Source organism: Orcinus orca, chromosome 15 (assembly GCF_937001465.1).
Source record: "Orcinus orca chromosome 15, mOrcOrc1.1, whole genome shotgun sequence".
Taxonomy (NCBI): domain Eukaryota; kingdom Metazoa; phylum Chordata; class Mammalia; order Artiodactyla; family Delphinidae; genus Orcinus; species Orcinus orca.
The window spans coordinates 13,385,958-13,413,164 of NC_064573.1; the positions used below are offsets into that span (position 1 = coordinate 13,385,958).

At 39.9% G+C, this 27,207-nt stretch overlaps 1 protein-coding gene across 5 annotated transcripts in view; it reads left to right on the forward strand.

The window, feature by feature from the left end:
• The window catches only part of PIGN (phosphatidylinositol glycan anchor biosynthesis class N), a 112,937-nt gene extending 92,910 nt beyond the window's left edge, over window positions 1–20,027 (forward strand). For all 5 annotated transcript variants that reach the window (XM_033424984.2, XM_033424985.2, XM_033424986.2 and 2 more), the window contains one exon: window positions 19,717–20,027. In XM_033424984.2, the coding sequence (XP_033280875.1) occupies window positions 19,717–19,840 (124 nt within the window). In that variant the 3' untranslated portion in view covers window positions 19,841–20,027. The remainder of the gene's footprint in view (window positions 1–19,716) is intronic.
• The last annotated feature ends 7,180 nt before the right edge of the window (window positions 20,028–27,207 follow it).

The window sequence follows — 27,207 nt, forward strand, 5'->3', positions numbered from 1 at the left end:
CTTAAGGTTGGAGGAGGAAACAGACTCATGAGTAGACAATATGGTGCAGTGTGAGAATTTCTAGAATAGTCTCTTGGGTGCTGTGGGGACATTAGTCAGGGCACCTACCTCAGCCTTGCAGGGTAAGGGAAGGCTTGTTAGGAGAGGGACTGTTTAGACACTGCAAGAGTAGCATTTAGAAGAGCGCATTGGGTCACAAGATCTAGGGAGAACGTGTAGCATAAATAAAGGCAAAGATCTAATGGCACCTTAAGGAACCACTGATATTTACGGGTAGAGAACAGGAGGTGTGGCAATGAGGCTGAAAGAAGTGGCCAGAAAGGCAGAAGGAAACCAGGTGAGAGTAGTGTGGTGGAAATCAAAAGAACATTCAGGAAGGAGAGAGGTTATTGAGATGTTACAGAGAGAGTAGGTAGGAAAAGACATAAAGACATGCATTGGATTAAACAGTGGGTCATTGATGAGCTTGGCCAGGGACGGTTCAGGGTAAGATTTAATATTAGACGTCTGCACTGAATCAAATCCATTGATTTCTGGGTGAGGACCACAGACCAAAGATAATCATTTTTCTCCTCTCTACCAAGTCTTCAATAAAATAACAAACCCAGCAAAAGTGAGGACAATAGAAAAATGACCATCAGCAAATGCAAGTTCAACAAATTCCTAGAAGATGGATAATCCAAGAGAGGAATCAGCAGCCCAGAATCTATCAGCGAGTGCTGCCAAAGGAACAGAAAAGCCCAGAGGCTCCAGACTCAGTCGGACAGTAATATGGAGCTCAGGAGTGAGGAAGGGGATTAACTGCATGTCTCTCAGTCCAGTGATGGTACCAGTGAGCTCTCCATGGCCTCTTTCCTCCTTCCTTCATCCCCACGTAGGAAGTACTACTTTCTGCATTTTACTCCCAGGGAAAAACCTGGAAAGAGGCTGAGGAGATGTGAAGAATTTCACTGCTGTGACACATGTGCTTCTACCTCATAGAAAACCTGTCCTCCACTCTAGCATTCATAGCTTCCTTCCACCCCAGCCCAAAGGGCAGAGGCAGGCACCCCTCCTGCTAATCCTGAAACATGACATAGCAATTTTTATTACATACCCACAACTTACTGGCAACTATCCTATATGTGAGTTAGACCTAGAGGAAACCAAGACTTTCTTAAAAACGTAACACTACCCTCTGATTGCTAGAGTAACCAAGATTACTCTACCCAGCAAGGATCTCATTCAGATTCGATGGAGAAATTAAAACCTTTACAGACAAGCAGAAGCTAAGAGAATTCAGCACCACCAAACCAGCTCTACAACAAATGCTAAAGGAACTTCTCTAAGTGGGAGACACAAGAGAAGAAAAGAACCTACGAAAACAACCTATTGTTTTGACTGAACCTACAAAAACAACCTAATGAAACTTCAAAGCTATAAAAGAGGAAATAGACAGTAACACAATAATAGTGGGGGACTTCAACACCTCACTTACACCAATGGACAGATCATCCAAAATGAAAATAAATAAGGAAACACAAGCTTTAAATGACACAATAAACCATATAGATTTAATTGATATTTATAGGACATTCCAACCAAAAACAGCAGATTACACTTTCTTCTCAAGTGTGCATGGAACATTCTCCAGGATACATCACATCTTGGGTCACAAATCAAGCCTTGGTAAATTTAAGAAAATTGAAATCATATCAAGCATCTTTTCTGACCACAATGCTATGAGATTAGAAATGAATTACAGGGGAAAATACGTAAGAAACACAAACACATGGAGGCTAAACAATATGTTACTAAATAACGAAGAGATCACTGAAGAAATCAAAGAGGAAATCAAAAAACACCTAGAGACAAATGACAATGAAAACATGATGATCCAAAACCAATGGGATGCAGCAAAAGCAGTTCTAAAAGGGAAGTTTATAGCTATACAAGCCTACCTCAAGAATCAAGAAAAATCTCAAATAAACAATCTAACCTTACACCTAAAGCAATTAGAGAAAGAAGAATGAAGAAAACCCAAAGTTAGCAGAAGGAAAGAAATCATAAAGATCAGAGCAGAAATAAATAGAAACAAAGAAAACAGTAGCAAAGATCAATAAAACTAAAAGCTGGTTCTTTGAGAAGATAAACAAAATTGATAAACCATTAGCCAGACTCATCAAGAAAACAAGGGAGAGGACTCAAATCAATAAAATTAGAAATGAAAAAGGAGTAGTTACAACAGACATCACAGATATACAAAGCATCCTAAGAGACTACTACAAGCAACTCTATGACAATAAAATGGACAACCTGGAAGAAATGGACAAATCTTTAGAAAGGTATACCTTCCAAGACTGAACCAGGAAGAAATAGAAAATATGAACAGACCAATCACAAGTAATGAAATTGAAACTGTGATTAAAAATCTTTCAAAAACAAAAGTCCAGGACCAGATGGCTTCACAGGTGAATTCTATCAAACATTTAGAGAAGAGCTAACACCCATCCTTCTCAAACTCTTCCAAAAAATTGCGGAGGAAGGAACATTCCCAATCTCACTCTATGAGGCCACCATCACCCTGATACCAAAACCAGACAAAGGTACTACAAAAAAAGAAAATTACAGACCAATATCACTGATGAATATAGATGCAGAAATCCTCAACAAAACACTAGCAAACAGAATCCAACAACACATTAAAAGGATCATACACCATGATCAAGTGGGATTAATCCCAGGGATGCAAGGATTCTTCAATATATGCAAATCAATCAATGTGATTCACCATATTAACAAATTGAAGAAGAAAAACCATATGATCATCTCAATAGATGCAGAAAAAGCTTTTGGCAAAATTCAACACCCATTTATGATAAAAACTCTCCAGAAAGTGGGCATAGAGGGAACCTACCTCAACATAATAAAGGCCATATACGACAAACCCATAGCAAACATCACTCTCAGTGCTGAAAAACTGAAAGCATTTTCTCTAAGATCAGGAGCAAGACAAGGATGTCTACTCTCACCACTATTATTCAACATAGTTTTGGAAGTCCTAGCCATGGCAATCAGAGAAGAAGAAGAAATTAAAGGAATACAAATTGGAAAAGAAGAAGTAAAAGTGTCACTGTTTGCAGATGACATGATACTATACATGGAGAATCCTAAAGATGCCACCAGAAAACTACTAGAGCTAATCAATGAATTTGGTAAAGTTGCAGGATACAAAATTAATGCTCAGAAATCTCTTGCATTCCTATACACTAATGATGAAAAATGTGAAAAAGAAATTAAGGAAACACTCCCATTTACATTGCAATGAAAAGAATAAAATACCTAGGAATAAATCTACCTAGGGAGACAAAAGACCTGTATGCAGAAAACTGTAAGACACTGATGAAAGAAATTAAAGATGATACCAACAGATGGAGAGATATACCATGTTCTTGGATTGGAAGAATCAATATTGTGAAAATGACTCTACTACCCAAAGCAATCTACAGATTCAATGCAATCCCTATCAAATTATCAAAGGCAGTTTTTATGGAACTAGAACAAAAAATCTTAAAATTTGTATGGAAACACAAAAGACCCCGAATAGACAGAGCAGTCTTGAGGGAAAAAAAGGAGCTGGAGGAATCAGTCTCCCTGACTTCAGACTATACTACAGAGCTACAGTAATCAAGACAATATAGTACTGTCACAAAAACAGAAACATAGATCAATGGGACAAGATAGAAAGCCCAGAGATAAACCCACGCACCTATGGTCAACTAATCTATGACAAAGGAGGCAAGAATATACAATGTAGAATAGACAACCTCTTCAATAAGTGGTGCTGGGAAAACCGGAGAGCTACATGTTTAAGAATGAAATTAGAACGCTCCCTAACACCATACACAAAAATAAACTCAAAATGGATTAGAGACCTAAATGTAAGACCGGACACTATAAAACTCTTAGAGGAAAACATAGGAAGAACACTCTTTGATATAAATCACAGCAAGATCTTTTTTGATCCACCTCCTAGAGTAATGGAAATAAAAACAAAAATAAACAAATGGGACCTAATGAAACTTCAAAGCTTTTGCACAGCAAAGGAAACCATAAACAAGACGAAAAGACAACCCTCAGAATGGGAGAAAATATTTGCAAATGAATCAATGGACAAAGAATTAATCTCCAAAATATATAAACAGCTCATGCAGCTCAATATTAAAAAAACAAACAACCCAATCCAAAAATGGGCAGAAGACCTAAATAGACATTTCTCCAAAGAAGACATACAGATGGCCAAGAAGCACATGAAAATCTGCTCAACATCACTAATTATTAGACAAATGCAAATCAAAACTACAATGAGGTATCTCCTCACACCAGTTAGAAATGGCGTCATCAGAAAATCTACAAACAACAAATGCTGGAGAGGGTGTGGAGAAAAGGGCACCCTCTTGCACTGTTGGTGGGAATGTAAATTGATACAGCCACTATGGAGAACAGTATGGAGGTTCCTTAAAAACTAAAAATAGAATTACCAAATGATCCAGCAATCCCACTACTGGGCATATACCCAGAGATAACCATAATTCAAAAAGACACATGCACCCCAATGTTCATTGCAGCTCTATTTACAATAGCCAGTATAGTCATGGAAGCAACCTAAATGCCCATCGACAGACAAATAGATAAAGAAGATGTGGTACATATATACAGTGGAATATTACTCAGCCGTAAAAAGGAATGAAATTGGGTCATTTGTTGAGACGTGGATGGATCTACAGACTGTCATACAGAGTGAAGTAAATCAGAAAGAGAAAAACAAATATCGTATATTAATGCATATTTGTGGAACCTAGAAAAATAGGACAGATGAACCTGTTTGCAGGGCAGAAATTGAGACACAGATATAGAGAACAAACTTATGGACACCAAGGGGGGAAAGTGGCGGGGGACTGGTGGTGGTGGTGTGATGAACTGGGAGATTGGGATTGACATATATACACTGATGTGTATAAAATTGATGACTATTAAAAAAATAAAAATAAAAATGAGGAAGAGGAAGAGAAACAGGGAATAAGTATATTGTTAATATACTGAAATAAGAACAACAAAAAAAAGGTTCCAATTAAAAAAAAAAAATTAAAGGGAAAGTCATAAATGAAATGGGAGGTCAGGAAGTAGAGTTTTAAGTCCAGACCACTCTTTCAAGCTTAATTGGAAAGGGAAGGAGAAATAGGGCAGTTATCACATGGGAATACCCTCACACCTCCTTTTGAGATTTTGTTATCATTTTGTTTCAGCCATGAGTGATGTGAGGAATGATATTATAGTTGGAAGGCATGAATGTCCCTAGATCTGGTTACCCTGTGTCAAAACTGGGGTCCAGCATCGGGGCTCAAATGTAGTAAGCCCATTCACAGAGTAGAGTAGTGACCCATCCCCGCAAGGTCAGAGCAAGGCGTTGCAACACAGAATCTCGTACCCAGCAGTTGTTTATTTGAGACATGGGCCCGGAGAGGCGTGATACAGGCAGTTCAGAGACCAGGGAATCCGTTTATATTTGGCAAAAGGCAAAACAAGACAGAAGCTCAAACTTGAGTTTGAGCTCAGGATGCCAAAGGCTTGCCCCGGTCACAGCTGTAGCACTAATAACCAACACTGGTATTGTGCCACCATGTTTACAGTATCTTCCAGCACATTATTTCATGTGATCTTTATCATAGCACTGTGAAATACACATTATTTTCCACCACAGATATATTTACTGCCTCATTTTACAGTTGAGGACCCCGTGGCCCTAAGGAGAGTGCGACTTGCTCATGCCACAGGGCCTGTAAATGGCTGAGCAGGTCAGGGAGGCAGCACTTGGGCACCAGAGCTGTGTATTCCCACTGCCCTTAAGTGCCTCTACTTAGAATTCCCCAGAATCTTTGTTTTGTAATTCTAATAACCTCTTTTTGAAAAGTGGCTCTGTGTCTAATCCCATGTTTGTGATTGTTGCAAAGGAACCATTCACTGCAAAGTTTTGAATAATATAAATCTAGGATTTACAGGAGAAAGAAATATTGATTAGGAGGGAATGAGCCAAGAGTAAGGGCATCTGAGGTCAGAAAAGTCCTGTTTTGTGCCAGAGGCCTTTGTTGAGTGTACAGAGCGGAGTTGTGTCCTCAAAGAGAAAATACTGAGAAGCAGGGAATGAGGCCGGTGGCAGCTTTCTGCTAGGGGAAGGCCGTCACGGGGCGTGCAGGCTGCCGACAGGCACCACAGACCCAAGCACACACTGCCAAACTGCACGGCTGGCAAAGTGGCGTCTTATTTATGTCAGAAGATGGCAACAGATAGTCTCATACTGGTGGTTGAGAGAAAAACCTTGTGACATAAAGAAGACTCTTCCTAGGAGAGTTAAAAGATACGGTTAAAGAAACGCTGCAGTACTGTGATGCTTATGAAATTCTGAGGCTCTGTGTGTGCCCTAGAAGGACTTTTGCTAGGGCTACAGAGAGTCAAGGGCAAATTCAAGGACATAGTGATGAATCAAGATAGCCATGAGCAAGGCCCTGATCAGAAATTTTCGTTAGCTGCATCACCTTTGCTGACCTTGGTTACCTTATACTCAGGACTCCAGTAGAGGAGATTTCTTTTCAGCATTGGATCCCAGAATTCAGGACCTTTTCCCCCACTTACTGACTTACTTAGTCTTTCATGCTTTCACTCAACAAGTACCTATTGAGCAACAACTCTAAGCCTGTCTTTCTCATTACATTGTGCCCTCTTGCTCACATCCATCTCTTGTCAGTTCTTCACGGATCCCATTCCATTCAGCACTGTTGGCCCTGTTCCCTTTCTGTCATCTTCAGTCTTTCATCGAAAACTTAATTAGCAGAACGTTGCCCTCAAATTACCTTTTCTTTGCTTCCTCTCTAGTAATATACTCTTTCATCAAAAAGAAGAAAAAGAAGGAAGAAAAAGAGAAAGGGAGCCGTGGGGAGGAGGCAGGGGAAAAGAGAGGGAGGGAAAGAGAGAGAAAGAGAAAGAATACCCTTTTTAGCATTTCATTTTCCACCTTCTGGCATCAACATCAGCCCTTGATCCACTCCTGAAGTCCTGTATCCTTCTTTGTCCACAAATTATTTTCTCTCTTTCCCAGTCTTTCATGTTGCTTGTTTAAAGATAGTCACCGTTTTTCTCTGGAAAATTCTGCAATGTCTTTCTTTAGAAATGTTAAACTGTTTTAAGGAATTTAATGCAATCATGTTTATCTCTCCTCCTTTCTGGGATCGCTAGAAGTTTCCAGAAACCTTTTGGAGGATTGGATTGTTTTGCCACAGAAAAAAACTTATACTCAAATCTGGGGAAAAGCCAGATTAAATTAAGCAGCAGATGAGTAAAGTTAAGGATTATTGAGAAAGGTATTAAATTGATATAATAATTAGTATTAAAATGTCATTTATTGCACACAGTGTATTAGGAGTTTTACATAGGTTATTTCATTAGTTTTAATGACAATGATGTGAAGAAAATATAATTATTTCTACTTTACAGCAGAGGAAACTGGCTCTGAAAGACTTAATAACATGGAATACGTAGGTTTCAGGTTTTTGCATTGTATGTACATTTAATATATAGATCATTTCTTCAGGAAAAAGTATATAGTGAGCATTGACCATCCATGAAGCATGCCCAGGTGTTACCAAGAGCCCAAAGATGAATGGGCTTGCCTTCTCAAGACTTGGTGATGCCCCACTGCTAGAGATAGATAACTCCTGCATCAGAGTTTTTCGTGGGGAATTCACGAAAAGGGGGAAGTTCTACTGTATAACTTATAAGGAATATTCCAGCCCTGGAAGGATATGACTCTGACACATGGCCCCTGCATTCAGGGTTGTAAGACAGAATAACTGTAATACGAGGCAGCATGTGCTTAAGCGTTATGTGAATACCGAATGGAGGCCGCTTCAATTCCGACTTCAATGACTGAGAAAACATTGCTCAAGGTCAGCATTTGAGCTGGGCCTTGAATGAAGGGTATAACTTCAGTTAGGGGACTTAGAGTATTTTCGGCGGACAGAATGGATATGAGCAAAGCATAGAGGTGAAAAAGCCCAATGCCTACTCATCTGGAGTGTGATAAATAAGCTGAATTTCAGAAACCTTAAGTTTTGGATAAACAAATTTCCAGAAAATAGCCTTTGGGAACCTTAACTTGGAGAACCTTGAATACAAAACTACAGTGTGCATTCTGTTGGCATATAAGTGAGCAGCCATGTACTTTGGTTCTACTGGAGCTTTAATATTTTAGATGTTACTTCCACAAGTGAATTATTGCCTAGGAGTTAGGAATCTTGACTGCCTTTTTTATACAAGTTCATTCCATGGAGTGACGGGTGGGGTAGAATGTGCCTGGAAATGGAGGAACTAACTAAACCAGCACCATCAGGGTGATTAAGCATTATCCTTAAGTGCTCCTGGCATAACCTTAACGGTCAGGCTTCAATTCTCTTTTGATCCCTGAAGTTATTCTGTGCTTCCAGGCATAATTTTTTCCTGCTTCCTTCAAGGTCTGTCCCCCCAGACTTCAGTGATGTTACAGGGCCCGTTACCATGTCATAGTACTTTGCGCTAAATCCAAATTGCCAACTTTGACAGTCTTTTTCCTTGATAATGTTTTTCTTTTCTTTAAAAAAATTATTGTAATATATACATTACAAAAAAACCACGTTAACCATTTTAAAGTGTACAGCTCAGTTTTATTAAATATATTCACATTGCTGTACAACTAATCTCTAGAACTTTTTCATCTTGCATAACTGAATCTCTATACCCATTAAACAGCAGCTCCCTATTTTCCCTTCCCCTCAGCCCCTGGAATCCACTTTTCTACTTCCTGTCTCTATGAGTTTGGCTACTCTAGGTACCTCGTATAGGTGGAATCACACAATATTTGTCCTTTCATATCTGGCTAATTTCACTTAGGGTAATGTCCTGAAGGTTCATCCATGTTGTTGCATGTATCAGAATTTCCTTCCTTTTGAAGGCTGAATAATATTCCATTGTATGTATATATCACGTTTTGTCTATCCATTCATCCATCAGTGGGCACATAGGTTGCTCCCACCTTTGGCTATTGTGAATAATGCTACTATAACATGGGTGTTCATTATCCATTCAAGTCCCTGCTGTCAGTTCTTTGAGATACACACCCAGAAATGAGATTGCTGGATCATATGGTAGTTCTGTTTTTAATCTTTTGAGGAATTGCCTTAATGCGTTTCATAGCAGTTGTGCCATTTTATTCCTACCAGTAGTGCAGAAGACGAATTTCTCCACATTCTCACCAATCCTTGTTTTCTTTTCTTTTTTTGATAGTAGCCACCCTGATGGGTGTGAAGTATATCTCATTGTAGTTTTGACTTGCATTTCCCTAATGGTTCGTGATGTTGAGCATTTTTCATGTGCTTGTTGGCTATTTGTATGTCTTCTTTGGCAAAATATCTGGTCAAGTCCTTTGCCCATTTTTCATTTGAGTTATTTGGTTTTTTATTGTTGAGTGTTGAGTCCTCATGGCTTTCCTTCATCTACCTGCCTATTGTTTAGTGTTGAGTCCTCATGGCTTTCCTTCATCTACCTGCCTCCTAACCTCCTTGCCTGGTCTTCCCATGGAACCAGGGTCAGATTGGGCTGTCCTGGACATTAACCCCTTATCAGATATATGATTTGCAAATATTTTCTCCCATTCTGTAGTTTGCTTTTTCACTCTGTTGATTATGTCCTTTGCACAGAAGTTTTAAATTTTGATATAGTCCAGTTTATCTATCTTTATTTTTGTTACTAAAAGAGGCTTTGACCCATTGCAAAACTTGAATTTAGTATCTAGTGTGATGTTCTTCTTGGCACGCGTGTGGTACCTCCAGGCCTCTTCCTTGCATTCCTTTACACAACCATCATGGGAAATAAAGTGTTCATCAGAGCACAAAATAATAGCAAAAAAGAGACTGCAGAGGCATAAAACAAACAATGAGCATCATTCAAACCAAGGGAAACAGAATGGTGCATTAGCACTTGTAGGCTGTGAATGCATTAATGACCCCTCCCTCAGCAGCACTAGCCATGAGAAAAGGACGTTAACCCCGTGGTTCAGTACTGTACTTCATTTATATTACGTATTAAAATAGTATATAATTAATTAATGCTATACAGGGTAAAAACTGTGCTGTAGAAATATTTTGTGGTAATAGTATTTTTTTATAAAGGGAGCTGCCCTACACATACAGGGATCATATGTCCAGGTTTACCTGGAGCAGTCCTGGTTTATGCCTTTTGTCCCGGTGTAATCTTCACATCCTCATCTATACAACATTAAAAATCCAAAGTGGATGGGAAGAGAATAAAGGCGTAGCCAGTTAATAAGTTATGTTAAACCTCAGTTTATCTCAGTCTTAATGCTTCATCATCACGAGTCTAACTCCCATAGGTAAAATGGGATGCTTGCTCTGAGAGACTTCAGATTTCAGAGCTCAGTTCTGTTCATCAGGCTGAGAACATTGAACTATCCTACATAAATTACCCACATCCTCTCCCGGTCATTCCTGCTGAAATATCTCTTTGCTCTGCTCTGTTTGTCTTCTTTGTCTTTTATTGTATTGTACAAAAGATGCCTACTTAAGAAAGGAAGATGATGGGGAGCGGGGAGGTGGAAGAGGTTGGGGTGCAGAGACAAAATGAAATCTGAGTTAGTGGAATTAAGCTTTCTAAGTGGAATTACCCCAGTTGATGCTGCAAGGTGAGGTTTTCGTTGCTGCTGCTGCTCTTGTTGGTGAGTTAGAATTCTAAAATCTTTCCTTTGCATCCTGTATAGCAGTGATGGCATATAGTACCGCAGCGAACCACGTGATACAGGTCTAATGCGCAGAAGTGGTTCATGCATCTTCATAAGCATCTGATTGATTGCCAGGAAAAGGCTTGGATAGTGGGGGAAAATACACTTCAAGATCCAAAGCTAAAGCACCATATAATAAGGTTCACCTATCGAAACTTCATTATTCTACTTTTTCCTGCATTGTATTTGTGAGAATGTTGCTTTTAAGTTTTGGCTTTCTAATTATTCCTATGTGGATATACATTTGAAAAGCTGAGCAGTTCCTTGTCATGTTGCAGGTATTATTAAACTTACTGTCATAATTTCCTTAATGGGAACCTGGGTTATTTGAATTGTGCTCCTGCAGTGGCTTCCCTTTGTGACAAATTTTATTTCCATACTCCTTTGTATTAGTAATACAGTTAATAACTTCAGCCATTCCATGCCTATTATTCACAGGAATGGAATGTTGTCCTTTTGTCCTTTTTATTGCTTTATAAATTTTATTGCTTTATAAATACATAAATGGTGAGAACCTGTCCTAGAATTTGAGAGAGGACTAGGGGCTAATGACCCCCATGAATGCAGTCTGACATGTATCTGTAATGTCTGTAGTGCCGTCGTGGGGACTGCAGTGGATTTTCAAAATAGGTTGGAGAGATTCCTCAGCTATGAGTTTCAGGTTAATAAATAAGAGTGTCTTTAAAAATAAAGATTGCATTGCTAGGGCATAAGACAGGATATCTGTTTGTAAGTGTAGTCCAATATGTTCAAAATGCATCTTTGGAGCAGATTTTACCAGACTTTAATGGAAACTGTTAAAGGAATACACTCCAGTCAGTATGATCACCTGAAACCGTGGGTGTAATTTCAGTGGTTTTCTGGAGAACCTTGTGGCATCAGGTGTTTTTTCAACAGCCATGTGAAAAATATCCTACCCAGGCCATGAAACTGGGTTGGGCCGACAGAGCTATAATTTAGCATTTTCTTCTTTTGATCTTTTACACGGTTTCTTCATTTATAGCAGGCCATAAACTTTACAGAGTATTGCCTTTTATATTCCATACTGAGAGAAGTGCATTTTTTAAACTAGAGAAAAAATTCCTTTGAGGGAATTTTCATAACTATAAAAAAATTAGATTTAAATTTATGTTCTGAACGTATTTGATATGAGGTGAATAGTCATCATCATCAGTTTGAACTTTAGTTTGATAGTGGTATTCATTTGGACTTTGTTTCCTACATGCACTATTGTTATACATTATTAAAATATAAATGACAACTAAAGTATCACTTCTATCTTTAGATATAGTGAAAACTTAAAATTAAGTCCAGTAATATTTTAATATCCTCCTAAATGTAATTAATAAGTGCCATAAAATATCTTTACACTTGACAATGAATACTAAGCTTTATTAAAATCAGTGATTCTCAACCTGTTTCTTCCCCAGTACATCTGACAGATAGGACCTGCTTCTATTGCCCATTATCCTAATTGAGAAGTATAATCAACCTTTTATCACCCATTGTACACATTGAACAGGCCTGCCTGGTGATTCTGTATGCCCCTCCACACACAGGCCCTGTCCCTCTACCATCTCATATGTATACCTTTAGAATTACTGATTTAAATGCTGTCAAAATAGTCAAGGGAAGAGAGTGGGAACAGCGGAACTCATTGCAAGTAGAAATTTGATGTTCCTTTAACTCTGCTATGCTATGATGACACCAAGACTTGATTGATGGAAAATATAACAACCTGAATGCCTTAGACTCAGTGGCACGAAGATGATGAGCTTCACAACTGTTCCCTGCCAACGATGTTAGCTTAAATGAGCCAAGAGTCCATGATTTCAGGCCACTTCAGGCCAAGGAGATAGGTGATCTGTGGAATACCTTTTATAAATAGACTGTCACTAAATTTGAGGATGGGTCACCTACTTTCTGGTTTTACAAAACTACTTTGTTAAGAGATCAAGTCATATTTAATATTTTAAAGTTTTAAAAAACACCTAGGGCTTCCCTGGTGGCACAGTGGTTGGGAGTCTGCCTGCCGATGCAGGGGACATGGGTTCGTGCCCCGGTCCGGGAAGATCCCACATGCCGCGGAGCGGCTGGGCCCGTGAGCCATGGCTGCTGAGCCTGCACATCCGGAGCCTGTGCTCCACAACGGGAGAGGCCACAACAGTGAGAGGCCCACGTACCGCAAAAAAAAAAAGCAAAAAAAAAAAAAAAAAAAAAAAAAACACCTAAAATTGATAGTAAAATTTAATGGAAAAAACATCTGTTAGAATATAATCTCTTCTTTTTTTTTTACAGCTTTATTGAGGTATAATTTATATATCATAAAATTCATCCATTTTAAGGTTTTAAATGATTTAAATCACTTCAGTGATTTTTCAGCAGATTTATGGAGTTGTGCAACCATCACCACAATCTAGTTTTTGAATATTTCCATCACTCAAAAAATTCTCCCGTGCCTAATTCAGTTCTATGCAATTCCCATACCTGGTCCCAGGAAACCACTACTCTGCTTTCTGTCTCTACAGATTTGCCTATTCCCTGGACATTTCAATAAATGGAATCATACGATATGTAGTCTTTCACATCTGTCTTCTTCCAGTTAGTGTGATGTTTTTGGCATTCCTTTATGTTGTAGCATGGATCAGTACTTTGTTCCCTTTCATTGCTGAATAGTGTTCCATTGTATGGATAGGCCACATTCTGTGTATTCCTTTTATAGTGTAACCTTGTACAGTCCTCATGGCTTTCCTTCATCTACCTGCCTCCTAACCTCCTTGCCTGGTCTTCCCATGGAACCAGGGTCAGATTGGGCTGTCCTGGATTTGATCCTCGAGGCTGTAGACTGGGCAGTTTGCACTCCGTCCCTCATCTCACCTCTTACTCCGAACTCCAGTCCCTGGGTTGGGGAGTGAACCTTCTTATAACATGAAGAATTGTGACCATTATATCCAGCTTATTGGTTTGAGAACTTTTATCTCAGGAACCATTGCAGATTTTGAAATGTCCTGTGAGGAACAGAAATGGGAGAGAGTTGAAGATTTCTGTGATAATTATGAGCTTGGCCAAGAGTTCTATGTCATAATTTGTAAACATCACATAAATAGAAACGTATCACAAGCTCATTGTAGAAAATACAGAAAGCATGTAGAAAAAGTAAGAAGACACACATAATTCAATGTCTCAGAGTTAACCTCTGTCCAACAGGTTGATGTATCTCCTTTTAGACTTAATTTATATGCAAACATATACAGGTTTTTTTTTTTTAAGTTGGCTTTCTATGATAACCATTTCCTGATGTCATTACTTTTGAAAACATGAAGGTTATTGTGACGAGAAAGGTGTGAGGAGAAACATGGTAGGGAGAGAGTTCAGAAACACAGTTGATGTCACTTATGGCTTTGAAGGTCATTGTAAGGAATTAGGAATTTATTCCAAGTATAAGGCAAAGCATTAGACTCTTGAGCAGGGAAGTATTTGATACGCTTTACATTTGGAAACAACTCTTTGGCCAATACGGAGAACATACTCAGGGATCGAGAGAGGGAAGAGCAAGATTGGTTAATAGGCTCTTGCAGTATTGTAAACTAGAGATGATGACAGCTTCGACTAGGGCAGTGATTCAAAATGGTAACAAGAGGCTAGATTTACAAAGTATTCTGAAAGAGAGGTGAGTGGAAGTTGTTAATGGACTGGATGTGCTAGGAGAAGAAAAGGTGAGAATCAAGGGTGACTCCTAGGTTTTTTATCTTGAGTAACTAAGTGAATGAACAGTAAAGCCATTTCCCGAGATGGAGAAGCCCCTCAGAAAAGTGAGGTTGATGAAGGAAGATTTGGGAAATTAAGAGCTGGGTTTTACATATCAAATTTTAAATGCCTTAAATTAGGATGGTGCCAGAGGAAGCCATGGGATCTTGGGAGAGTTTTTCTTTTATTTTTAGGATGAGAGACATTACACATCTGCGTGGTGACAGCTTTGCTCGCTTTAGAGAAGGGGAAAATGTCGCTATGAGAGACGGGGGGGATCATTGCAAAAGTAAAGTCCTATTGTAGGAGAGTTGAAACAGGATCCAAAATAGAAGTGGAGGGGTTTGTTTTAGACAGGATCAGGTGCAGGAGGAAATATAGACAGATATGGGTGTTTTAGTAGGTTTGGGGCAAGAAGAGAAGTTCTCTCTTAGCTCTTAGTAAAGTTTTCTCAAATAAGCAAAGTCATCTCCTGAGAGGGGAGGAAGGTGATAGAACTTTGAGGAGAGAAGAAAGGACATTAAATGGTTTGATTTGGAGACAGAAAAATAATTCACAAGTGTGCAGTCAGAATTGAGGCATTCATGAGAACCAAATCTCATCTGTGCCCATAAAATTAAAGTGAGCCTAGCCAGAACAGTCACGAGGTTTTTGTGATGGTTCCTTTATCTTTAGTGTACGGTGCTTTCTGTTCCCTTCCCTGGTTCTGATTATTGATTCTAATGCCAGAATTACACTTATCTTTATGTTTTAATATCTCCTAGGGCTAGTTTTACTTCATTTTGGGAGAGACTCTTTGTTTCTTTAAATATTTTGGGATTTTGTCTTTTATCATTTAATTTTGATTATATGTCTATGACTTTTATTTTAGGGGAGTCTGATTTCAGTCCAGGCTAAATCTGCCAGGGTATATAAAACAAAAGAAAATTTTCTGATTTCTTTTAGTTACAAATTACCATTTTTAATAATTTAACAAATATTGAAGGGCCCACAAGGCCTTGAATTGGACCTTAAAGATGAAATGGGGAGAGAAACAGGGACCATGGTCCCTGCCTCCAGGGACCTGACAGCCTAGGGCAGAGGTCAGCAATCTCTGACCCTTTAGCGCAAGCCAGCCCACCTGCTGTTTTTGTGGTGCCTGCAAGCTGCCAGTTGTTTTCAATTAAACATTTTGAGATAATTATGGGTTCACATGAGATTGTAAGAAATAATACAGAAATCCTGTACTCCCTTTACCCAGTTACCCCCAAGGGTAACTTCATGCAACAAAGCTATAGAACAACCAGGATATTGACGTTCATATTGTCAAGATACAGAACAGCTTCTATCAACACAGGATCCTTCATGTTGCCCTTTTATTGGCAAAACCAGTTCCTTCCTGCTTCCATTCCTCCTTAACCCCTAGCAACCATTAATCTTTTTTTCATTTCTGTAGTTTTGTTATTTCATGAATGTGACATATGTGGAATTATACAGTATGTAACATTATGGGATTAGCTTTCTTTGCTCAGCATAATTCTCCGGTGATTCATCCAGGTTGTTGTGTGTTTCAGTAGTTCATTCCTTCTTATTTCGGAGTAGTATTCTGTAGTACGGATGTACCACAGTTTGTTTAGTCATTCACCCATTGAAGAAGTTCAAGGTTATTTCCAGTTTGGGGCTATTATGAATTAAGCCTCTAAGCATTCTTGTGAACATCAGTTTTTATTTCTTTGGGATAAATGTTCAGAAGTACACTTGCTGGGTCATATAGTAGTTGCATGTTTAGTTTCATAAGAAACTACCAAACTGTTTTTTGACTGACTGGAGTAGAAATCCAGGTTCCCCATTCAGCCTCCATTGACGCCCAAAGGGGTCTCCTCGTTATTACAGGGCAGGGGAAGGAATTACAGTTCCCCACTGGGCCTCCCCTGGTACTTCCGTGGTTAGGAAGGGCTGGAAGTCCTTATTGCTCCCCTACATGACCTCCACTAACATCACAGTGGGGAGGGGAATGGCCTTGTTAACTCTGGGCGGAGGTGAATGACTCTCCACTGGGCCTCGTCTGATACTACCCCAGTGAAGGGGGCCCTCATTACTGCAGGACAGGAGTGCAAGTCAAGGCTTCTCGCGTGGTCTCCACTGACACTGTCGGGCAGTGGGAATTGCTTGTCACTGCCAGGTTTGGGTGAAAGTACCAGCTTCCCTACTCAGTGTTCTCTCATGCCATGGGGGTTCAGGGTCAGGGATGGATGGGGGTTGGAGTACTTCATCAAAGCCTGGTGAGGGTGGAAGTGTAGGCTCCCCACTCGGCCTTTGCTGGAGCAGGTAGGAGCCGAACCACCCTTTTTTCTGTGGTTTCTGGCTGAAGTGGAACAGTTACTGTCTAAAAGTTTTCCATCTTTTGGGCCTGCCCCGTTCCTTGTCTGTCCTTTGGCTAGAGAGTAGGCTTTTGTTATCATGTTGGGTTGTTTTGGGGGGGTTTGGGCTATGTCCATTGGCATTTCTGGTTTGTTCCATTTTGTTCCAGCAAAAAGAAAATCCAGGGAACTACCCACTGTGTCATTCCTTGGGTCCCAAGATCCTTAACCTGTGTGTATTCTATCCACTGTTCAGTCTTCTTATGTTTCTTTTATATACAATGCCCAGAGTTTTTGTTGTACTTGGCAGGAAGAATAGGGGAAAGTACACCTACTCCATCTCCAGGAAAAGGAAGATTTTCTGATTTTTTTTTTTAAAGCTTCTAGTTTTCTAACACCTCTGTGCTGTGATAAACTTGAATTGCCCCACTTTGGAAGATGTTTAAAGTAAGATCAGTCAACCAGTTACCAACTTAAGTGTGATAAAATTTCAGCATAACTCACGTAATTTTGGTCACATAATCTTGTCTATTTTGGCATGAGTTGTTCAAGAGCATTCTGTTAAAATAAATATCTAGATAGTTTTATTCCCAGAAGGGCTTTGTAGAATGATAAAAATGTCTTATCATTGTTTTCATTTTTAAATAAATAATTATCAGTGATTTATTTCCTCTGTAGCTACTGAAGTTGGAAAGTAGCTTTGTAAAATCTACATAATTAAGTGGTAGATAAGAGCTATATCATATTCATTCAGGGTTAAAAAAATATATACAAACACACATACACACAAACACATACACACATAAATTTAAGTAGAAGAAAATTCCAGGTCCAATATTCTATTACATTATTTTTACAGTGAAAATAAACAAACATTTCAAAACTCTTAACTTAATGTTAATATTTGGCTAGCAGTTAAAGATCTAATTTTATTGTTTTCTTTTTAGGTCAGGAGCCTACCCTAGTCCAGAACCAGATTTCTAACATAACTAGTTCTCATTCTTATTTTTTAATTAGCCAGCTCTTCTATATCAAATTTACTTTACAAGATGAACCAGTGAAACTAGAGAAAGATTCTACATAGGAATCAGTGCCTTTCCAAAGGAAATCCTATCAAACCATAAAGCTTTACAATTGGAGGTTCTTACTTAAAAGCTTATAACAATACCAAAAATAAATAAATAAATAAAAGCTGCATAGAGTAGAGGCCCTTCTTTCCTGGCCTTGAGGGGCCTTGCCTATGAGGCAGTTACCTGACAGCACAGTGAAGCTTTGCCTAGGTTGGCCTAGGGCCAGCAGTTTGACATTTTGGGGGGCTCCCCACCTACTGGACTGGAGTTATTGAGAAGGTGGGAGGGAGGCCTGCAGGCCGCTGTTCCCTTTCCCCTTAGTCTCCATGTCCCTCTCTGTGATCGGCCTGTTTTACATGCACCCAAAAGGCACCTTCCCAGATGCCCTAAGACAAGTTCCCTGGGGCTTGCCCTGGGGGCCATTCTTGGGAAGGGGCTTCTTTAACCCACACCAGGACTTCTGTTTGCTGGGGGTAGAGGAGAGGAAAGGGGAGAAAATATGACCTCCCTTCATCAAGCCAGCTTGGTTACAGGCCTGCGGAACCTTCCCTTCACCTTTGTTGAAGGGTGTAAAATGTGTGAATCTATTATGAAGTTAGACAGTTAAACACAACTCTGATAGGCATTGTGAATAAACTTGCCAATCTGCACTGAAGCTTAGCTTGGGCAATACTGTACTAGTACACTATAGGAAGCCTCTGCTTTGTTGCACATTTGTCAGATCTGTGTCCTAAATTTCTTTCCATATTTCCAAATTTATCATCAAGCCATGTACTATGTACTGTGTTTAAAAAGAAAAACTGAACATTTAATATTGCTGATAGATGGGAACTGGGATTGAGTAATTTTAAGCGTATTCTATCTTCTTCCAGAAGTCTTGGGGATAGTAGCTTTGACTCTGAGATTAATAGAGAGATGTGTCCCTTTTCTTTTGTTTAGATTCTTTGACTAAAACTTTCACTGCACTGAATTTGAGTTTGGGTAACATTTTTCTTTCTTTGTGGCTGGTACTTTTGTCAAAGTACTTCTAACTTATGTCAAAACATGGGATGGCATGGTCTAAAACATCAGAATGCTTAACTTGGGGACATCATGGGGAGTCTGTGGATATTATTCAGAGTATATAAGAATTAGAGGGGGGGAAATTATCTTTATTTTTCTAAAAGCTAAATTTTAAAATTCAGTTTCTAATGGTGACAAAGACACAGGCACTACTAATATCAATCAGACATTTTCATATCATTATAGTTGTTGGAGCTATCTCAAAATATTATGTTCATCACTACTTCTACAACAAATTTGTTCTTTTTAACATATTGATATCTATTTCAAAATCATTGGTATCCTCTGTAATTCTGTGTATTTTATATACACAGTTGACCCTTGAACAACATGGGTTTGAACTGCATGGATCCACTTATATGTGGATTCTTTTCAATAGTAAATGCTGCAGTACTACAAGATCCGTGGTTGGTTGAATGCGAGGCTGCCAAACCATAGATACTTAGGAACCTTGGATGCTGAGGGCCAACTATAAAGTTATAAGCTGATTTTCGACTTCTCAGAGGGTCAGCACCCCTAATCCCTGAGTCGTTCAAGGATCAACTGTACATTTAGAAACGTTAGTTAGAGGAATCTTATGCTTTTCCTCTTATGTGTTCTCTCTGCCTGTAACATGTTTCTTTTTCTCCTTCTGTAGCATCAGCCACTACGTGATTGTCATGTCCATGACCATCTTTCTGGTGTTTCTCAATGGCCTGGCACAGATGCTCACAACAAAGAAACTCAAACTGTGTGGCAGACCCAAAAGCCACCTCACATGATGTTGCCAAAGCCATCATTCAGCATCCAGATCCTGGTTCTCATTCTCCTTGTCAACTACAATATTATCAAGGATTCATAAAGGAGATGGATATTAATGTATAACATACTCTGCTCATCTAAAGGAAATTATATGTGGAATTCTGAATTTATGGGTTATCTGGAATAAAGGAGCTTCCATTTTCTTTAGGTTTTGCATGAAGTCATGGTTACATCTGTGGAAAAGCAGAGTAAAGCATTCTGCATTTTCATTTTTTCCTTTAGTTGGCAACTCCTCTCACTGATGTTTCAGAACACCTGTAACAGTCTCTGGTCCCCAGCTGTACAGCTTCCTGTATTATATGCAGAGGAGAATGTGCTCCTGAGGGGGCAGTACTGATCACATCCAAAATCAATGCACTGGCTGAACATGAAGTAAATCACCAGGTGGCACCATAAATATTTATCAACTCTAAGCACTTGTTTTGCAAGTAGTTCTAACTACTAAACAACATTAGAAAGAAAATCAGGATGTGTAGAAAAATGTTTGCAGGTGTTTTTCATTTTTCTTCAGTATTCAGCAATACTATTTTATGCTTTTTAGTGCTTTTTTAGTTTTCATAGTCAATCAGCTAGATGCAGGTTTTACCTTCACTTTTTTTTTTTTTCCATTTCTGGATTCTCATGGAATTTCTGGAGATAGAAAAGCAGAAAAAGCTTGTTATTTGTGTCTTGTCCGTGGGGGAAAAGATTTAAGTGATTAGTTTTTTTTGGTTTTTAAAAATTTTATTTTATTTATTTATTTTTGGCTGCATTGGGTCTTCGTTGCTGTGCACAGGCTTTCTCTTGTTGCAGAGCACGGGCTCTAGAGCACAGGCTCAATAGTTTTGGAACACAGGCTCAGTAGTTGTGGCTCACAGGCTCTAGAGCGCAGGCTCAGTAGTTGTGGTGCATGGGCTTAGTTGCTCCGCAGCATGTGGGATCTTCCCAGACCAGGGCTCGAACCCATGTCCTCTGCATTGGCAGGCAGATTCTTAACCACTGCACCACCAGGGAAGCCCCTAAATGATTAGTTTTTAATTGTAGATTCAATAACTGTTACTTCCAAAGCTTTTATCATGCATTATTCCAACAGAATTCTTTAAATCAATAGTTAAACTTTCTGAAAATATCATAGGTCAGTGTTAAAATTGCTTTTCTTTCTGGTTGTGAGATTCTAGCTCAAAGGCCCAAAGTCCTCTCGTTAAAGTTTAATTTCTATTCATAAACTAATTTTAATGAACAAAATATTTTGAGAGTAATTTTTATTTGGATTCTTCATAAAGTGACCTTTAGATGTCACTGTGGAGTTGGCCTTTTGCCCATGGTGAGCCGGGAGAGTTTGGCTGATGCTAAGCTTTCTTGGTCTGAGTCCCATTTTTAAAAAGTAATTGATTTTGAATTAAGTTATAGCATCACTAATTCATTATTAATGATGAGGAAGCCCTCTACAAATTAGCACATTTTTCAAACTGGCAGGTGAGTGAACAGATACAATTTAGGAGATTCGAAAATCAGTTTGGCAAAATGTACTTTCTTAATTCCTATTTATGATGAAGCATAGTTATAATTGACTTGTGATAGTACTTCATGGTATACCAGCGAAAGCATTATAGTACAAAAAACAAGAGACGTATTGATGTCAATGTAAGACCTCATGCAGTCTGTAATATGAAATCTAGGTGGACAGCTAAGAAGCTGCTGAAACGGTATTGGCAGGTGGAGAACCCATGAACTTTCACATTGCCTCAAAGGATTTTTGATCAGTCTTTTCACAAGTCAGAGAAAACTGACTTTATAAACACTTATTATTTTTCCTTTTATATCTAGTTTTGCCTTTCAACTTTCTCCAGATTTTCACACAGAGGAATTAATGAATATTTTATTACAACATGGTAAAAGGTGCTCTGTGCTTTATCTTTATTTTGCTTTTCGAAGCACATCTTTTTAATATTGTTTCAAGTCAGTGTGAATTTACAAAACATGGATTGCCCCTACAGCCCAGGCCAGCCTTGCTCTACTATGACAGGACCCCTCAGACTCACCTGGGAACAGTGCACCGGATGGGCCTTTTCTATTGCACAGCTTATCAGAATATCTTGAAGTGTTTTGAAATGCATATTTTTATATTGAAAAACAGAAAATATAAATAAGATTTAAGTAAAATATATTTCTGTTTAAGGCATTTACTTTTTCATTGTAACTATAAATACCAGGTTTTCAAGTCAAGACTTAAGACATTTGCTGATTAACATTTGTTTAAATTAAGAATTGCTGTAAGAATTAAAGTGGGCATATCAGGTTGAGAAAATATTGAACAACAAAAAAACCATGCTATGTCACATGGACCATGAATAAATCTTGGAGGAAACCCTAAGGATTTAGGAAACCATCTGCAGCCTGTCTGTAATTTATGAATGCTTTAATTCTCTCTACTATTTTTTTTAATGTGCTGTATCTAGAACACAAAATGCGTTTTTATTTTTTCGGGAAATAATGTTATAAGCGGTAGTATATTCTCACAATAATCCCCTCAAACGATTTAACAATGATAGAGCTGAACTACTTACCTAGAAAACTACTTACTCATCACTTATGATACTGTTTCTCATGAAAAACTCATTCCGAATTTTAGTCAACTCAGATATTAGGAGCATAGATGTCCCCCACCTCCAGCCCCACCCTTACACACTTGTAGTGGACTGGGGACTCCTTTGGCCTTCACCTTTTGATACGTAACGGTGCCATCAAATATGTAATTTCTGATGGAGCAGGTCCAGAGGACATGGGGCCGGGGCATTGCATGGGGATTGTCTCTAGATGCCCTCTGGTTGCGGACGGGAGCCAGGGGAGCCCCCCCCCCCCCCGCAGAGAATGAGCTAAACCAACTCAAATCATTTAGGGAGGATCCCCTTCAAGCAGTTCTGAGGACTACTTTAAGAGATCTGAGATAACTTGGTAATGTCTCACCTTTTCAGAGTGGTTCTTTTTATACTGACATTCTATCTGTAAAATGCTTGAGAGTGGGATTGTTAGGGTATGTGCTTTCAGCACTGTAGTAATATCTTGTAGCATTTTCCCATTTCTGCATCAGTGTGGTTTGTAAAAGAGTTGGGTGGGATTTCTGCTCTTAATACTCATTCTACAAAAAGAACATTTTAGGGCTTCCCTGGTGGCGCAGTGGTTGGGAGTCCGCCTGTTGATGCAGGGGACACGGGTTTATGCCCTGGTCTGGGAGGATCCTGCGTGCCGCGGAGTGGCTGGGCCCGTGAGCCGTGGCCGCTGGGCCTGCGCGTCCGGAGCCTGTGCTCCGCAATGGGAGAGGCCACAACAGTGAGAGGCCCGTGTACCGCAAAAAAAAAAAAAAAAACATTTTAGAAGTAATGTATCACTTATTAATTTCCTTAGAGACACTAACACAGATCACAGTTGTTAACTCACCACCCTGAGTACTGCAGTATTTGCCACATAGCAGCATTTCTCAAAGTATGTCCCTTGGAACATGGGTTTCTTAGGATACAAATAGATGTCATAATAAAAAAGGTTCCCTGATCAAATATATTTGAGAAACACCTAGTCAAAGCTAAATAGGTGTATTTCTTGTAGTACTGGGAATTTAATTTGGCATGTGCATTGTGAAGGGAGAAGATAGCAATATGCCCCAAATTTCCACTTGCTTGGCCACAGACCCGACCTTCAAGTCTCCCTTCCGCCTGGCACACATACTTCAGAAGTGTCCCCACATACTTTTGCACTTAAAAACCTCAGCTTATCATACTGTTTCAAAAAAGGGTGTCGGGGGGAGACCTTTAGGATGATGAAGGAGTAAGACATGGAGATCACCTTCCTCCCCACAAATACATCAGAAATACATCTACATGTGGAACAGCTCCTACAGAACACCTACTGAACGCTGGCAGAAGACCTCAGACCTCCCAAAAGGCAAGAAACTCCCCACGTACGTGGGTTGGGCAAAAGAAAAAAGAAGAAGCAGAGACAAAAGAATAGGGTTGGGACCTGCACCACTGGGAGGGAGCTGTGAAGGAGGAAAGGTTTCCACACACTAGGAAGCCCCTTCGTGGGTAGAGACGAGGGTGGCAAAGGGGGGGGAATCTTTGGAGCCATGGAGGCAAGCACAGCAACAGGGGTGCGGAGGGCAAAGTGGAGAGATTCCCGCACAGAGGATCGGTGCTGACCAGCACTCACCAGCCCGAGAGGCTTGTCTGCTCACCCACCGGGACCAGTGAGGCTAGGAGCTGAGGTTCCGGCTTTGGAGGTCGGATCCCAGGGAGAGGACTGGGGTTGAACACTGCCTGAAGCGGGCTAGTGAGCCACAGCTAGCCGGGAGGGAGTCCGGGAAAAGGTCTGGAGCTGCCAAAGAGGCAAGAGACTTTTTCTTGCCTCCCTGTTTTGTGGTGGGCGAGGAGAGGGGATTAGGAGAGCCACGTGAATGAGCTCTAGAGATGGGGGCGGGCCGCAGCTATCAGCACGGACCCCAGAGACAGGCATGAGGCGCTAAGGCTGCTGCTGCCGCCACCAAGAAGCCTGTGTGCAAGCACAGGTCACTACCCACACCTCCCTCCCGGGAGCCTGTGCAGCCCGCCACTGCCAGGGTCCCGTGATCCAGGGACAACTTCCCCTGGAAAACGCACAGCACGCCTCAGGCTGGTGCAACGTCACGCTGCCCTCTGCTGCCACAGGCCCACCCCGCACGCCGTGCCCCGCCCTCCCCCCCCCCACCCTCAGCCTGAGTGAGCCAGAGCCCGCGAATCAGCAGCTACTTTAACCCTGTCCTGTCTGGGTGGGGAACAGACGCCCTCAGGCGACCTACATGCAGAGGCAGGGCCAAATCCAAAGTTGAACCCCAGGAGCTGTGCAAACAAAGAAGAGAAAAGGAAATCTCTCCCAGCAGCCTCAGGAGCAGTGGATTAAATCTCCACAGTCAACTTGATGTACCCTGCATCTGTGGAATACCTGAATACACAACGAATCATCCCAAAATTGAAGCGGTGGAATTTGGGAGCAACTGTAGACTTGGGGTTTGCTTCCTGCATCTAATTTGTTTCTGGTTTTATGTTTATATTACTTTAGTATTTAGAGTTTATTATCATTGGTAGATTTGTTTACTGATTTGGTTGCTCTCTTCCTTTTTTTAATATATATAGATATATATTTTTTTCTTTTTCTCTTTTTGTGAGTGTGTATGTGTATGCTTCTTTGTGTGATTTTTGTCTGTATAGCTTTGCTTTTACCATTTGTCCTAGGGTTCTGTCTGTCCAGTTTTGTTTTGTTTTGTTTAGTACAGTTTTTAGTGCTTGTCATCATTGGTGGATTTGTTAGTCGGTTTGGTTGCTCTCTTCTTTCTTTCTTTTTTTATTACTCTTAAATTTTTTAAAATAATTTTTTAAAATAACTTTCTCTCCCTCCCTCCCTCCCTCCCTCCCTCCCTCTCTCTCTCTCTCTCTCTCTCTCTCTCTCTTCTTTCTTTCTTTCTTTTTCTTTCTTTCTTTCTTTCCTTTTTCTCCCTTTTCTTCTGAGCCATGTGGCTGACAGAGTCTTTGTGCTCCGGCCGGGTGTCAGGCCTGTGCCTCTGAGGTGGAAGAGCAGACTTCAGGACATTGGCCCACCGGAGACCTCCTGGCTCCATGTAATATAAAACGGCAAAAGCTCTCCCAGAAATCTCCATCTCAATGCTAAGACCCAGCTCCACTCAATGACCAGCAAGCTACAGTGCAGGACACCCTCTGCCAAACAACTAGCAAGACAGGAACACAACCCCACCCATTAGCAGAGAGGCTGCCTAATATCATAATAAGGTCACAGAAACCCCAAAACATACCACCAGACATGGTCCTGCCTACTGGAAAGACAAGATCCAGCCTCATCCACCAGAACACAGGCACCAGTCCCCTCCACCAGGAAGCCTACACAACCCACTGAACCAACCTTAGCCACTGGAGGCAGACACCAAAAACAATGGGAACTATGAAACTACAGCCTGCGAAAAGGAGACCCCAAACACAGTAAGTGAAGCCAAATGAGAAGACAGAGAAATACACAGCAGATGAAGGAGCAAGGTGAAAACCCACCAGACCAAACAAATGAAGAGGAAATAGTCAGTCTACCTGAAAAAGAATTCAGAGTAATGATAGTAAAGATGATCCAAAATCTTGGAAATAGAATTCAGAAAATACAAGAAACTTTTAACAAGGAGCTAGAAGAACTAAAGAGCAAACAAACAGTGATGAACAACAAAATAAATGAAATTAAAAATTCTCCAGAAGGAATCAATAGCAAAATAACTGAGGCAGAAGAACAGATAAGTGACCTGGAAGATAAAATAGTGGAAATAACTACCACAGAGCAGAATAAAGGAAAAAGAATGAAGGACAGTCTCAGAGACCTCTGGGACAATATTAAACGCACCAACATTCGAATTATAGGGGTCCCAGAAGAAGAAGAGAAAAAGAAAGAGACTGAGAAAATATTTGAAGAGATTATAGTGGAAAACTTCCCTAATATGGGAAAGGAAATAGTCGATCAAGTCCAGGAAGTACAGAGAGTCCCATACAAAATAAATCCAAGGAGAAACACACAAAGACACATATTAATCAAACTATCAAAAACTAAACACAAAGAAAAAATATTAAAAGCAGCAAGGGGAAAACAACAAATAACATACAAGGGAATCCCCATATGGTTAACAGCTGATCTTTCAGCAGAAACTCTGCAAGCAGAAGGGAGTGGCAGGACATATTTAAAGTGATGGAGGGGAAAAACCTACAACCAAGATTACTCTACCCAGCAGGGATCTCATTCAGATTTGATGGAGAAATTAAAACCTTTAAAGACAAGCAAAAGCTAAGAGAATTCAGCACCACCAAACCAGCTTTACAACAAATGCTAAAGGAACTTCTCTAGGAAAGAAACACAAGCAAAGGAAAAGACCTACAATAACAAACCCAAAACAATTAAGAAAATGGTAATAGGAACACACATATCGATAACTACCTTAAATGTAAATGGATTAAATGCTCCAATGAAAAGACATAGATTGGCTGAATGGATAAAAAAACAAGACCCATATATATGCTGTCTACAAGAGACCCATTTCAGACCTAGGGACACATACAGACTGAAAGTGAGGGGATGGAAAAAGATATTGCATGCTAATGGAAATCAAAAGAAAGCTGGAGTAGCAATTCTCATATCAGACAAAATAGACTTTAAAGACTATCACAAGAGACAAAGAAGGACGCTACATAATGATCAAAGGATCAATCCAAGAAGGAGATATAACAACTGTAAATATTTATGCACCCAACATAGGAGCACCTCAATACACAAGGCA